The following is a 13903-nucleotide window of genomic DNA, read 5'->3' as shown; positions in this document are numbered from 1 at the left end:
TGTTGTATTTTTCTTATTGTTTTTTAAGAATTCAACTATTTATTATTATTTTAGATTTTAAACATTATTGTCAATTTTTAATAATAAATGTAAACTTTACTAGTTACCCAACTTTCCTCCAGTTTTAGATCTAAAATTATCGCTAAATTTTTATAAAGTTGCGCCATGAGGACGGCTGCAATAGTTAAATTTTTATGAAATCTACTAAAATCGAATTCTCAGCAGATCTAAGTTTTAAAAAATTTTTGGGAACCAATAATTTCCCCGCTAAATTTAACATGCATCAATTTTAGTTCAAATTTATTCTTCTGGATGGCAGTAAGTTACAGCGTAAGTTACTCATCAGTAGACCAATATACATATGTGTGTTTACCATCTTTATTTTAAAAATAATGATTTAATTCCAGGAAATTTAATAAATTAACATACTATTCCTGCAAATTATTATTAGCAGTTATCTACCTATCTTCATAAAATGTAATTGTCTCTTTTTAATGTGGTAATTTTTCAATTTTTCATCTTTATCTTATCAACATTTCCATCATGTACACACACTGTACAGATACAATGGGCGTGTTTGGCCCAAGTAAGTACAGTCGAGTCGCGTTATGAGCCCGGCTAGTTGTCTTCTTCTTCTAACCAAATTCGCGTTAATAAGAGAGAGACACTAAGAGGGCTCATAACGCGACTCGACTGTACCTTAATAGAATAATTTCATTTTTTTTTAATTGTTAAAAAAATTGACAATTTATTTATTTCATTATAAACTAATAATATAATAGGACAAAAATAGCATTAAACTGAAAAATCATCGCTGTTTAGTATTAACTGTCCGACTGGCTGGACGAGCGGGTGCCATAACTTAGTCCTAATTCATACTTTTAATAATGTGATGTTTTCATCAAAATCGTGTTTATGAAACGTCTGAATTCATGAATGTGAGACTTTACTAATGTGAGGTTTTAAAAAAAATTGGTTTAATAAATGTGATGTTTTCAAAACGTATACTTTGAAAAATGTGATGTTTTCAATATGTAGACTTTAATAAACGTGAGACTTTTAAAATGTGAGGTTTATGAAAAAAACGGTTTAATAAATGTGACGTTTCAATATCGTGAGATTTTGCTAATGTGAGGTTTCATAAACGTGAGGTTTTAAACAAAAATCGAGCGGCAATATCGATTGAAGATGGAAACAATTTCAGTTGATATAGTAGATTTCATGTGATAAGAACTAAAAATTTTTCAAATTGACTTCCGGGCGGCAAATCACGCAGTCCAGTATGTTAATATAATTAAATAAATTTTTCAGTGAAAAAAAAATAAAAAAATAGAGGCAGATTATTATTAAAATAATTAACAAATTAATTGTTAACTAATGAAAGAATGGCCGTTTTTTTTTCTTTTAAATTAATACCTGGTTTCTGTATTTTTTCTGGTTTAAATAAATTAATTCATTGTTCTAAAATTAATATAAATAAATTAATTAAATCAAACGCATATCATTTTAATCAATAAATTTATTACAACGTTTATTTAAAGAATGTACCCTTGATTGGAGGTTTCCAGAAACATATTAATAACTTACGTTTGGGAAGTTAATTATGGTTGTCATCGTAAAGGGCACGATGCACCGCACTGAGACTTTGTTGTACATTGCTAGTACTTCCCTGATCTTCTTGATCCAGAAACAGATCGTACAGCAGGAGCAGTTAGATTGTTCTTCCACTAAGAATTGACCAAAAGACACTTCATAGGGTGACCATCAAGCTGCCGGTTGTAGTATTAATAAGTCCCCATGACCTTAGTAGCGTCTTTCTGGGTCACGTAGATGCGGTATACCGGGTCGACTTTTGCGGTACCGGGTCGAACTAACATCGAGATCAGGAGTTCTCCGACATCTCCAAACAACTCTTTAATGTCCTCTTACGTGACGTTGGCCTGAAGGTTGCTGACGATAATTCTGTACCCGGTGTTCGGGAAGCTCTTGCGAGAGTTTAGCTCGGGTCTGGACTTCATGCTGTCCAACCTGGACTTTACTCCCGGCTACCGGGTGCTTCGGTATTATTTGTCTTCGTTCTCCAGGTCGTCCTCGTTGATATGGTCCATGACTTGCTTTCAAATCTCCAGCAGTCCTCGTCGTGATACATGGGCTCTAGTTTCTGCAGGAATTGGGGAACGCGTGCCACCACTTTTAGCTGCCTGGGGCGGTCCAGGTCCGCGGTCTTCCGCACAGATCTGCTTACAGAGCTTGGAGGCGCTAACGTTATTTTTGTTCGACCAGTTCTTGACGGAAGATAGCGCGTTCTCCATTCCGAAAATTCACGACAGCGGCGGAGGTGGCTGCGTACTCGTTTCTGACTGTTTGTCTTAGAGGAACTTGGAGATCCATCGAATAGTCATCTTGGAAAACGGGTTCCTCCGGATAGTCGACAAGAGGCCGGTATAATTGAAAGTCCTTTCACATTCAGCCGGCATCTGCTGTCCCCCAGATGATGGCTGTCCCCCAGATGGTGGCTGTCCCCCAGATGGTTCATGAGCATCACATGCCAAGTCTCATGTCTCGGGCCCAGTCCAGCTCCAGGTAACGGGTACCCCCTAATATATATTTTTAGTTACATATAAAAAAAAAAATAAATAAATACATAAATAAATATATAACTAAATAAATAAATAAACAAATAGATAAATGAATAGCTACTTTGATATTGTGTATCCTAAATAATTATTGATATTATTTTGTTATAAATTGATTTTGCAAATTGGGTTTTTATTTTTTATTTTTAAATAAGTTTTTATTTTTTTACTTGTTAATAATTAATTTCATTAGACCTTTACAGTTTATTCGATAAGTATAATTACTTTAATGTTAATATGCATCCATAGATTTTTTTTTTAATTGAAAAATTAATTTAACAATTAACATACTGGACTGCGTGATTTGCCGCCCGGAAGTCAATTTGAAAAATTTTTAGTTCTTATCACATGAAATCTACTATATCAACTGAAATTGTTTCCATCTTCAATCGATATTGCCGCTCGATTTTTGTTTAAAACCTCACGTTTATGAAACCTCACATTAGCAAAATCTCACGATATTGAAACGTCACATTTATTAAACCGTTTTTTTCATAAACCTCACATTTTAAAAGTCTCACGTTTATTAAAGTCTACATATTGAAAACATCACATTTTTCAAAGTATACGTTTTGAAAATATCACATTTATTAAACCAATTTTTTTTAAAACCTCACATTAGTAAAGTCTCACATTCATGAATTCAGACGTTTCATAAACACGATTTTGATGAAAACATCACATTATTAAAAGTATGAATTAGGACTAAGTTATGGCACCCGGACGAGCTCCATATAAAAAATAAATTCTGTTCCCTTTTCCGCTAATCTAACGCTAGTAGCATCGAGGAATAACCAAGTGCGGGAAAAATTTTCAAATTATTCGCAAAAAAAATTATTTTTGGTTAAAATTTGTCAAATAATCTAGTTTGTAATGTAGGTTCTTCTATCATTAGAATTATGATGAAATATAACAATAATACTTGATAGATTTTTAAAATAAATTTTTTATTCGTTTTCTATGAACATCAGCATGTATGTATCATATGTATCCACATCAAAACTCGCAATGAAGTTCCTCCATTTTTACTCTTGAGTCATATTATATTGTTTTCAACTTCACCAGATCGTTTTTAAAGTGTAGATTAAATAAAAGCAGATTGGATTATTAGAAGATGATGTTAAATGTAACAAGTGACAATTGACGTAGAAATATAATTATCAGAAATATAATTTTAATTTATTCTGAAAAATTACTAGTTATTATTGTTGTTATTACTATTGTTCAAATAATGATTATTTTCAAATTTCAATACAAAATTACTAGTGTTAACATTATTTAAACAGGTAGGTGTTAGCTGTTAATGAAGTGTCAGAATGTATATCGGTAAAATTAATTTTTTTCATGAGTATCTTAAACTCCAGCTAATAGATAATGAATTTCTTTAATTTAATTATTTAAGAATCGTTTGATCAGAAACATATTGCATACCATAAGTATTTCATGGTGTAATTAATGGAATTAGAGCTGAATTAATGTAAGCGATAAAAAAAATTTATTTTTTCTGCACTATTATTTTTTTTTTGTAGTGGAACGTTCTCTAAGCATAAAACTGTCATGTCAAATAGAATTTTTGTTACTTATCGTTTTCGCTTTCGCCCCTTCAATGATCGATTTTCGTGCCTAAAATATATGTTGTTATTATTATTATCATCATCATCATCTGTTGTGCTTATTGCTGTGTATTAGTTAAAAATTACTTTTTAAAAGAATTTTTTGATTATTCTTCAATTCAATTTAATAAGTTGATGGAAAAATCTTATATTTTTATATAATTATTTATTAACTTAAAAGTGATTATGTCTTGTCAAAATTTATTTAAAAATTTTTTACTCTATAAACATAATTGGAGAAAAAGTTGATTGACAGATGTTGACTCAGCAGTCAGCATTAAATTTTTTCTACTTATGAGAATGAAATGAGTAGACAGCTAATTTAAACATAATTTTAAGTAAATTTCAATTTAATGCTTATAAAACAAAAAGAATGTTAAAATATTTTCAAGTAAATTTTTTTAATTTTATCATTTTTGCAATAAATTACATATTTATAAGTTTAAAAAAAAAATTTCAAACGTCTGCTACAATCATGATCATTCTTATTTTTATTCTTACCGTTGACATAAATGCTTTCAAATTTAAAAAGTTTTTAGTGATTCTGTAGGAAGTTATGGATAGGATTAATAATAAATAAAGAGAAAAGACAAGATTATTATCCACATAGAGTGATTCAAATAGAATCTTTATTTTAAAAGGAATCGTATCGAGAGAAGTGTCGTCACTTGACAGAGTTTAGTCGCAGACTAACTATAATGTTAAAAACTATTTTATTGTGAGGTCTAACCCTCTGTATTGTCCTTAGTAAAACACATGTTTTTCTTCTTAACTAAGACCGTAATATTTGTGCTTTTAATGTGATTTAAATGTGTTTTTCATAATTAAAAACTAATAAAAGAAAATACGTTATTTTTCTAAAATAAATATTTCTAAGAACAAAATATCTAAAATATAAAACTAAAAGTTTGTAACTGGGATTTATTTTTGCTCAGAGAATCCAACAGATTCATACAATGAAAGTCTAAAAGAATTTCAATTGACTTTTATCTAAGACAGGAAACGAACCGTTATGCATATAATGCATGTGCCCATGTTTATGAATAATTAGTCCATGATCAGAAATAATCATACCTAATTAGGTGCAACGAAGATCATTTATGATCTTTGCGGTTTTTTTATGATAGATTATAAGAATCTATATAACAAAAAAATTTCAATAAAAATAATTATTTTTCAAAGTCCGTCAATTGTGATGATCAATAACTTCATCTAATCATTACCATCTGTGATTCATGCATAACCACACGTGATTCAAAGGCTGCACAATTTACCCGGTTAGAAAAGTTTATCAAGCGAATTCGTTAGCTCCCTGATCAATTTAGTTGCATTAGTAGTTTAACAAATTAAATTTAGTTAATTATTCAACGCCCTGATTAAAAAAATAAATTGAAAAGTATTGAAAAGAATGGAACCTATGCAATTGTATATCTATGTTGTATGTATATGTAGATGTACAGTTGCATGGGACCAATTCTTTTCAGTTCATTTGAATGGTTTTCAATTCATTTTATTTAGGGTTGTACAATTTAACCGGCTAAAAAAGTTAGCTAAGTTAATTAGCTAGCTAACTGATAGGCTTAGCTAATTTAACCGGTTAACTTAATTAGCTAAACTAATTAGCCAACGGCTAACCGGCTTATTCTTTTTTTCAGCTATTCACTGATTCCTTACCTACAGACAAGTTCAAAAAATAATGATAATGATTTTTTTTGACAAAAATACACAGAAAAAAAGGTTCACTTGAATATCTTTTTCTTCCTAAGTATTTTCTTGAGCGAAAAAAAAATTTTTTCACTTATTCCACTCATTCAAACAAAATTAATTCTCTTGCTTTAAGAAATACGTATCTTAATCCAAGAAAATTTATTTAAGTCAAGAAAATCTTCTTCTTTTGAGAAAATTTAGCCTCTTGCTCCAAAAAATTTAATTCTTGATAGAAGTAAATTTTCTTGCCTTGAAAAAATTTCTCTCTTGCTCCAAAAAATTAAATATCTTGATAGTAAATTTTCATTAATATTTTTATTGACTAACATGTCAAATGGGAAGATCAAATAATATTGAATCATTTTTTTTTTCATTCAATATGTATAATTGCACGCTAAAATAATATAAAATGGATATCAAATATTCAAGAGAAAAATTTTCTCAGGGTGAGAAAATTTTTTTCTGAGCTGAAGTAGGTGGCGCTGCTTCCCTAAAGTATCTAAAATTTTTTATCAAATATAAAAATTTATTGTATCAAGTATTTATGATAATTTGAATTAAGAAAAAATTACTTCCACCAAGAATAGAATTTCAAGAAAAATTTTTACTTCGGCTAATACAACTTCGGTCTTCCTTCAGACACCCGAAAATTTTCTTGAGCCAAGAATTTTTTTCTCCAGTCAAGAAATTTTTCTTTCTGTGTAACGTAAATAACGAAATAACAAAAGTAATTTATTTAGTTAATTAACACAACAATATTTCATTTTTGAAAATGGCTCTTAAATTAATGATTGAATTTGTTTTCCGTAACGGAATGGTTCAGGAATCAACGTATTTTTGAATGAAATTTGCAATAATGCCAGAAAAAAATTTTTTTGGACTTAGAAAAAAAAACAGAATTTTTATTATACGCCCTTATGACATGCGAGATGAGTCCCGGGAGCCATAAAGGCGTATTGAATTTTTTTTTTGCATTTCTGCACATTTCGGACGAAAATACGTCAATATTTGAAGAAAAAGAGCCGAAATAAGTTCATTGAAAAATTTTTGAACTTTTTTCAACTCTCTATTATCAACATATTCTTCACTCCATTATTATCAACACACATATTATCAACGTCTTTCTTATAATCACAACCTTATTCTTCACACATTCAAATTTCGCACATAACTTTATTCTCAATGCGACTGTGGACCGACTTGTGCTTTCTGTACTGCATTTACCCTATTCCTCATCCCTTTCTATTGGTTGTTGGAATAGTGGCGATGGGGAAACCACAGAGAAAACCCTTGCCAATACAGTTCGGCTACCGGAGCGACCCCGACGGTTGATGTTGAAACTATTCGAACAACCGCCGGGTCTCGAACCCTCACTTCACGACATGATGTGCGAACGAACTACCGGGATAATGACTTAGTCCGCTCGGCCTAATCATGCCGCTTACACTATTATTAATTTATATTTATTAAAATTTTTTGCACTATTCTTAATTCAAGATTATTAAAATTTATTTTATATTTTTTTGTTTGGTTTTCTGTAAAAAGCGGATTTTTTAGTTTTTTTAAACTTTTATTTTTTCTTCCTAAAAAGAATCAATTTCGGATGAAGAATTTGGTTGTGTTGATTGAACAAAATATACTGTTTATTGAAGTCACAATAGTTGTCAGTTGATGAAAATTTTTCTCGTGAGCTAAGATGATGAAATTTTAGACAAAAAGTTTTTGAAAAAACTTCATTAAGATGCCTGTTAACTATCAATTAGATTTTGAACTCGGCTTGTTCATAATTAATCATAATTGTGTACGTTTTAAAACTTCATATCACAAAAAATATTGTTTGTAAATTCGATCTTATACTTCTGACACTTGATTACTATAATTTTAGTAATATTTCATAATTAATTAACTAATATACATTGATATTAATAGCAAAAAAAGAATGATGTACAACATTTTCAGAGTTTAAATGTTTAAATGCCTCTTCACCTAAGAACACGTACCATCGATATGGAGGAATACTCAGGATCTGACATATCGGTCGTAGATGTCTACGACATTGCATCTGAGATAGGAAAAGAATGCGAAAAACTGATAGATACCTTCGGAACTGATGCGGTTACTGGACTCATGCCAAAAGTTATTAATGCGTTGGAGTTATTAGAAAACCTTGCTACAAAAAATGAACGAGAAATCACAACTGTGCAAGAATTGACCGCACGAATTTCGCAATTGGAAAATGATAAAATTGGAAAAGCAGAAGATCGGCAGAGATTTGAGAAAGTAAGTATCCTTTTGTAAAAGACTACGTACATAATTTAAAGACAATCAAATAAACGAATGAATTATAAAATTTTTTTTGATCTTCAATTATGATTCTTAAAATATCGGACTAAAAATTTGATAATATAAAAAACTAGTTGATTCCAAAATTATCTTAGAAGTATTTTGAAAAACTTAAAAAATAAAAAAATACTTAAAATTCACGAAATTGATATTTATGTCATAAGGCCGTGAAGGGGCGGTTATCTGACAGCGACGATATTTTGATATGTTCTTAAGGTTTGCGGCGGGAAGGGTCGAAACGGGCGTAATTTTAACGGAAATTTACGCTCGTTTTCGAACATTCGCGTCACAATCATTAAAGCGAATATCGAAAAAAAGTCGTTGTCAAAGTCGCCACTTAACGGCCAAATGACATACAATATTTTTTGTTATTATCGCTCCATAAGTTTAACTTTTGAGGGATAAGAGGCAAATAATGACATATTTAAATTTTATGAAGTTTCACTAGGGCAACAAAATTTAATTTTATATTAATTATCTTTTTATTAATATTTATTTATGGCATGGTTGTTATTTTATTAACATTAGGTCCGCTTCATAATAAACTACCAGCAGAGAAATACTTAGCACCACTCAATAGTAACTGTTTAGAATTTACTTAAAATCATTAGTCGGTCCAAATCATTGAACTTTTGGAGCGAGTATAACAAAAAAGTTCTTAAAAAGTTCAAAAATATTTAAAATATTTTTCAAAAGTGTTAAAAAAATGTTTAAAATTAGCTTTTTCGTGAAAATCTTAGACAACTGAAAACAAGTTTTTTCAAATGTGACTGAGGAAAAAGTCATAGAAATGTTCAAAAAATGTTCGTAAAAAATGTTCGTGAGCATTTTTTGAACATTTTTTTTTTTACATGGGTTTGGCTTTGAGTTTGAATTACAAATGTATTTCAGGAAGTTGAACAAACAGAAGAACACTGGAGGCAAGAATCTCGAGATCTTGTTGGTATGGTCACAAGACTACAAGATGAAAATCGTAGACTAGCTGAAGCTCTTCAAGAATCTCGCAATGACAGTCAGGACAGCGGTAAACAATGTACTGATCCCTTTCCTCATACATTAATATTTTAACATCTATTAAGTGATTTTACTAATAATCAGATAATTTCCTTGATAACACAATTTTAATCAACTCAAAAAAAAATTGAAGGATAAAATTGATTTTATTATTCTACTCAAGTTACTAAAACTAATGATATGATGACTTCATATTGTTCCGTTTTTTTCCCACATCTTTGAAATATCCTGTAGAATCGAATGCTTCACAATCTGTGTAAAAAAAAACTTATCCTTAAATTATCCTAATAAGAATCATAAGCTTCGGATCATAAACATGACACAATTTAGGACATTTTTATGACAAATTTATACCAAACTGATATGAATGAAATTCATATATTAGAAAAATATTGTCGCTATTATCCAGAAAAAAAATATTGTAGAAAAGACTTTTATGACAATTTTAGGCACTTTAATGACAACTTTATGATACTTTTAAGAAAATTTTAGGACACTTTTATAACAATTTCAAGATACTTTTAAGACACTTTTATAACAATTTCAACATACTTTTATGACAACTTAGGATGCCTGTATGACAATTTTAGGACACCTTTATGATCATTTTATCACACTATTATGACAACTTTAGGACATTTTTATGACAACTTTAGGATATTTTTATGACAATTTTAGGATACTTGTATTACAATTGTAGGATGCTTTTATAACAATTTTAGAACATTTTTATGACAATTTAAGACAATTTCATGGCAAGTTTAGGATACTTTTAGGACAATTTCAGGACATTTTTAAAACAATTTTAGGATGCCTTTATGACAATTTTAGGACACTCTTATGACGATCCATACATCACTTGTATGACATCGATGACAATTTAAAAAAATTCGAGGTGTTGTTAAGTTTCTATTATGACAATTTTAGGATACTTTTAGTATACACACTTTTAACTTTAAGCGTTACCGATATAATTCTAATTATCTTAGAAGAAATAAATAAAATAGTCACCTGTGTATTTATATACTTACTGTTGGAATATAGCAGTATAGTGTCATAAAGGTATCCTAAAATTTTCATGAAATTGTCATTAGAGTATCCTAAAATTGTTCTAAAATTTTCATGAAGGTGTCATAAAAGTATCCTAAAATAGCCACAAAATGACCTCAAATTATCATAAAAATATGCTAAAATTGCCATAAAGCTGTCATAAAAGTGTCCTAAAATTGTCATAAAAGTATTTTTTACAATATTTTTTTTCTAAATAATAGCGAAAATATTTTTCTAAAATCTAAATTTCATTTCAGTTTGGTGGCATAAATTTGTCATAAAAATGTCCTAAATTGTGTCACGTTTAGGATTCTAAGCTTATGACTCTTTTAGGACAAGTTTTTTTTTACACAGGAAGTAGTGTTTTCCTTATCAGAATAGAGTTTAAATTAATAAAGTCAAAGGAGAATCAGTATTATGATCAGAGCTTTATATCTAAGAAGCGCTAATTTTAGTTTTAATGATGAAAATATTTTTTTTCTCAATTAATTAGAAATTAATTTTATTTGACGTTAATACAAAATCACTAGATTCGAAAAATCACATTTTTTTTATTTAGCTGAATTTTTAGCATATTTTTATATATGTCAAAGGATGCTTACCTGTTAATTTTTAATCTTTAATTTTTAAAAGTTTTTTCAAGTATGAATTTTTGAAAATTAGAAAAAAGTAATGGTATGTCAAGGCTAAAAAATTCATAACTCATGATCAACTTGTCATAATTCCACGGGTATGGAGTTATTTTTTTCGTCTTGAAATTTTTTTGAAAAAAATTAACAAAAAATTGAATTTCTATTTTTTCAATTTTAAACTCAAATTTTTAGTTTTTTAAAGAGCGACTTTTCTGATTTTTTTGGGAAAAATATATATTAAACTAAAATACAACACAAATATTTTAAACACTTTTTTAAAATTGTTTTTGATACTTTGTAAACATTTCGAAAAAATTTTAGCTTTAAAAATTATAATTAATGCCAATCTATTGTTCCAACCATCTAAAGTACTTAATTTATTAGTAGAATGAAAAAAAATAATATTTTCGCCGTCAATATATTAATTAATCATTAAGCTTATTTTCTTAGCTTTCACCGCCAGCCAAGAAGTTGATATCACTGTATTACAACGGTTAAGAAGTATGATTGACAAGCAGAGAGATCAAATTCGTGCTCGCGATCGTGAATTATCACAAAAAAACTTAGAAATCGAAAATGTAAATGATGATTAATATTTTTTTAAACATCAAAAAATGCTTTCTGTATCATGTTTTTACTCAGCATTCATTTTTTTGTGTAGTTAACGATTCAAGTAGAAAAATTGAGTGCTGTTGGTAGAGAATTAAAGCGTAAACAACGTCAAGCACAAATGCAATCTCGTGGACTTGTTGAAGAACGAGCTGATTTTCTGGCACAATTGCAAGATCAAAACCGTGAATTAATTAACTTAAGAGCACGACTTGGTCTGGCTCGAAAAGAAAATGAAGATTTGACCAAATCACAAGGGTGTCCTGATCTCACAAATAAAGTTGTTTACGATCTTGATGATCCAAATAGACCAAGATTTACGACCGCTGAACTGAAAGAAATTCTTCACGAACGAAATGAATTGAAAGCTCGAGTTTCTGATCTAGAAGATGAACTAGAACTCTATCGTCCTAAACCTGAAACGTATGTTTGATCATGTTTTTTTGATGTACACTTATTTATGATTACACTTACATATATATTAACTCATACTAAAAATTTTAATTTAATAATATATTACACACCTAGGGAAGTAAAGTAAGAAATATCTCAGATCATATTTTTGTTGACCTCGGCTTCGCCTCGGCCAACAATTACATGTGATCTGCAGTGTTGCTGATGGGTGAAATCTCGATTACCCTTTCCTCGAAGTCTGATTACCCGTTTTCACCAAACACTGTTACCAACTCTATTTATATGAAAATAAATATTAAAATTTATTTATAATCTTATACTTTTACAGTATTGACAACATAAAATGAATAAAATTATTAATTATTAAATAAAATTCTTTATTTTATATGAAAATTTTATAATGTTTGCAGCAACATTATTCTAAATTTAATATTTAAAATTTTTATAAAAGCCATAACGTAACATACATAAATATTTTAATATTCAAACGTCTTTTTTATCCCAAATGTTAGTATTTAACATTTCTTCATTTGGTTCAAAGTTAATAATATCACTGCCTTGGAATAAAAAGTTTTTAGTAATTTAAATAGACTTTAATGTATCAGTTGATAAGTTATTTCTATGATCAGTTTTTACATTTTTAATATCCCTGAAAATTCTCTCAACGGTTACATTTGAAAATGGTAAAACTAGTAGAAAGTATATAACTATTTTTAGAATTTTAAATAATAGTTCACCATTAGCTTTTTTTACATTAAAGATTTCTCTCCAATAATCTTCTGAGTCTAAATTTATATCAATATTGAAATCAGTCAAATCCAACAACTCGTATCACTTCCATTCATTGTCTAACTCTTGCAATACAATACTTTTACAATATTCCATCTTGATTAAGCAGATTACCCGATTTTACCCATCCAAGTCTAATTACCCGTCTACTTACGCATTCGATATCAAATTACCCGAAAAATGGATAATTCCACGGGCATTGGCAACACTGGTGATCTGAGACATTTCTTACTTTACTTCCCTCGGTGTACTATTACAAATATACTATTTAGTATAGCTTTTTTTCGTAATCGTGTGGTAAAAAAATTAATTTTAAAAAAATGTTAGTTCATTTACACCACTTTAATCTGTATTATTAATAAACATTCGGTACATTCGTAAAGACGGTCAAAAAAAAATTCTTTATCAGTATTTTTGATTTTATACAGATAGTATACAGATTTATTATTGTAATACATGAATTTACTATATTCTTCAATTTAAATACTTTTTCCTTTTTATAAATATTCTTACAATCAATATCGTTCAACGGAAATATTTTTTTCTCATAGGCCAGAAGATGACAAAGATGCTCCTGTCCAAGGACCTTTACCTCACGAACCGGATGACGCGCCTTGGAAAAAATCTTCCGAATCGGGCATCCGAAAATTGTAATAATTGAAAATAATTTTTAATAATTAACTTTCTAAAATATTTTTTAATTTGAATTAAAAACACTTGAAATTATTCATTGGAATGTTTAAATTAAGTTTCGATGTTACAGCTTCCGGAAAATCTTTTCCGAAACCAGCAGCGGATTCTTAGGTGGAAGTAGTCCCAGAAGAAGCCTATCGAGTCTTTCGAAAATGGCCCTCTCGGGCAATGGTGCCAATGACACATCGATTTAAAAATTGTTAAAAACCAACCAAAAAATCACAATTATCAACGTAATTTTAATAATTCCATGCTTTATTTTATTAACAAAATATTTAGTATATATATTTTAGTTATTTTATATTATGATTTGTAACTAGTCGAATAACAAAGAACAATGAAATCCCCTTAAATACAGTAAAAATTAATCACTTCCAATAACTTTGTAAATGATAGAAAATAC

At 29.1% G+C, this 13903-nt stretch overlaps 1 protein-coding gene and 1 long non-coding RNA gene across 6 annotated transcripts; one reads left to right on the top strand and one right to left on the bottom strand.

Moving 5' to 3' along the window:
- Positions 1–1501: 1501 nt before the first annotated feature.
- Positions 1502–3520, bottom strand: LOC141525213 (uncharacterized). Of its 2 annotated transcripts, none has more exons than XR_012478823.1 (2): positions 2701–3520; positions 1502–2597 (listed from the first exon to the last, which is right to left on the bottom strand). It is a non-coding gene; the product is annotated as an uncharacterized LOC141525213 (long non-coding RNA). The 2 variants fall into 2 exon arrangements; XR_012478824.1 differs by having other exon boundaries at positions 2928–3520.
- A 210-nt stretch (positions 3521–3730) lies between these two features.
- Rilpl (Rab interacting lysosomal protein like) lies at positions 3731–13881 on the top strand. Of its 4 annotated transcripts, none has more exons than XM_074239598.1 (7): positions 3731–3922; positions 7916–8236; positions 9191–9332; positions 11446–11573; positions 11657–12027; positions 13359–13457; positions 13557–13881. In XM_074239598.1, the coding sequence occupies exons 2-7, from the start codon at positions 7931–7933 to the stop codon at positions 13609–13611; spliced, it is 1101 nt and encodes a 366-aa protein (XP_074095699.1). In that variant the 5' UTR covers positions 3731–3922; positions 7916–7930; the 3' UTR covers positions 13612–13881. The 4 variants fall into 4 exon arrangements, with proteins under 4 accessions (XP_074095699.1, XP_074095698.1, XP_074095697.1 ...); XM_074239597.1 differs by having other exon boundaries at positions 3733–3922; positions 9191–9323; positions 13571–13881; XM_074239596.1 differs by having other exon boundaries at positions 3738–3922; positions 7886–8236; positions 13571–13881.
- Positions 13882–13903: the final 22 nt, after the last annotated feature.

Source organism: Cotesia typhae, unplaced genomic scaffold (assembly GCF_013202065.1).
Source record: "Cotesia typhae breed Kobodo isofemale line unplaced genomic scaffold, CoteBio_Ctyphae contig_26, whole genome shotgun sequence".
NCBI lineage: Eukaryota > Metazoa > Arthropoda > Insecta > Hymenoptera > Braconidae > Cotesia > Cotesia typhae.
Note: the sequence above shows the minus strand (reverse complement) of the source record. Positions and strands in the feature narration are given on the sequence as shown.

Coding starts and splice junctions, on each gene's coding strand:
- Rilpl (XM_074239596.1), top strand. CDS start 7,931: ATGCCTCTTCACCTAAGAACACGTACCATCGATATGGAGGAATACTCA. Junction 9,333..11,445: donor TCAGGACAGCGGTAAACAAT/GTACTGATCCCT, acceptor TTATTTTCTTAG/CTTTCACCGCCAGCCAAGAA. Junction 13,458..13,570: donor GAATCGGGCATCCGAAAATT/GTAATAATTGAA, acceptor TCGATGTTACAG/CTTCCGGAAAATCTTTTCCG.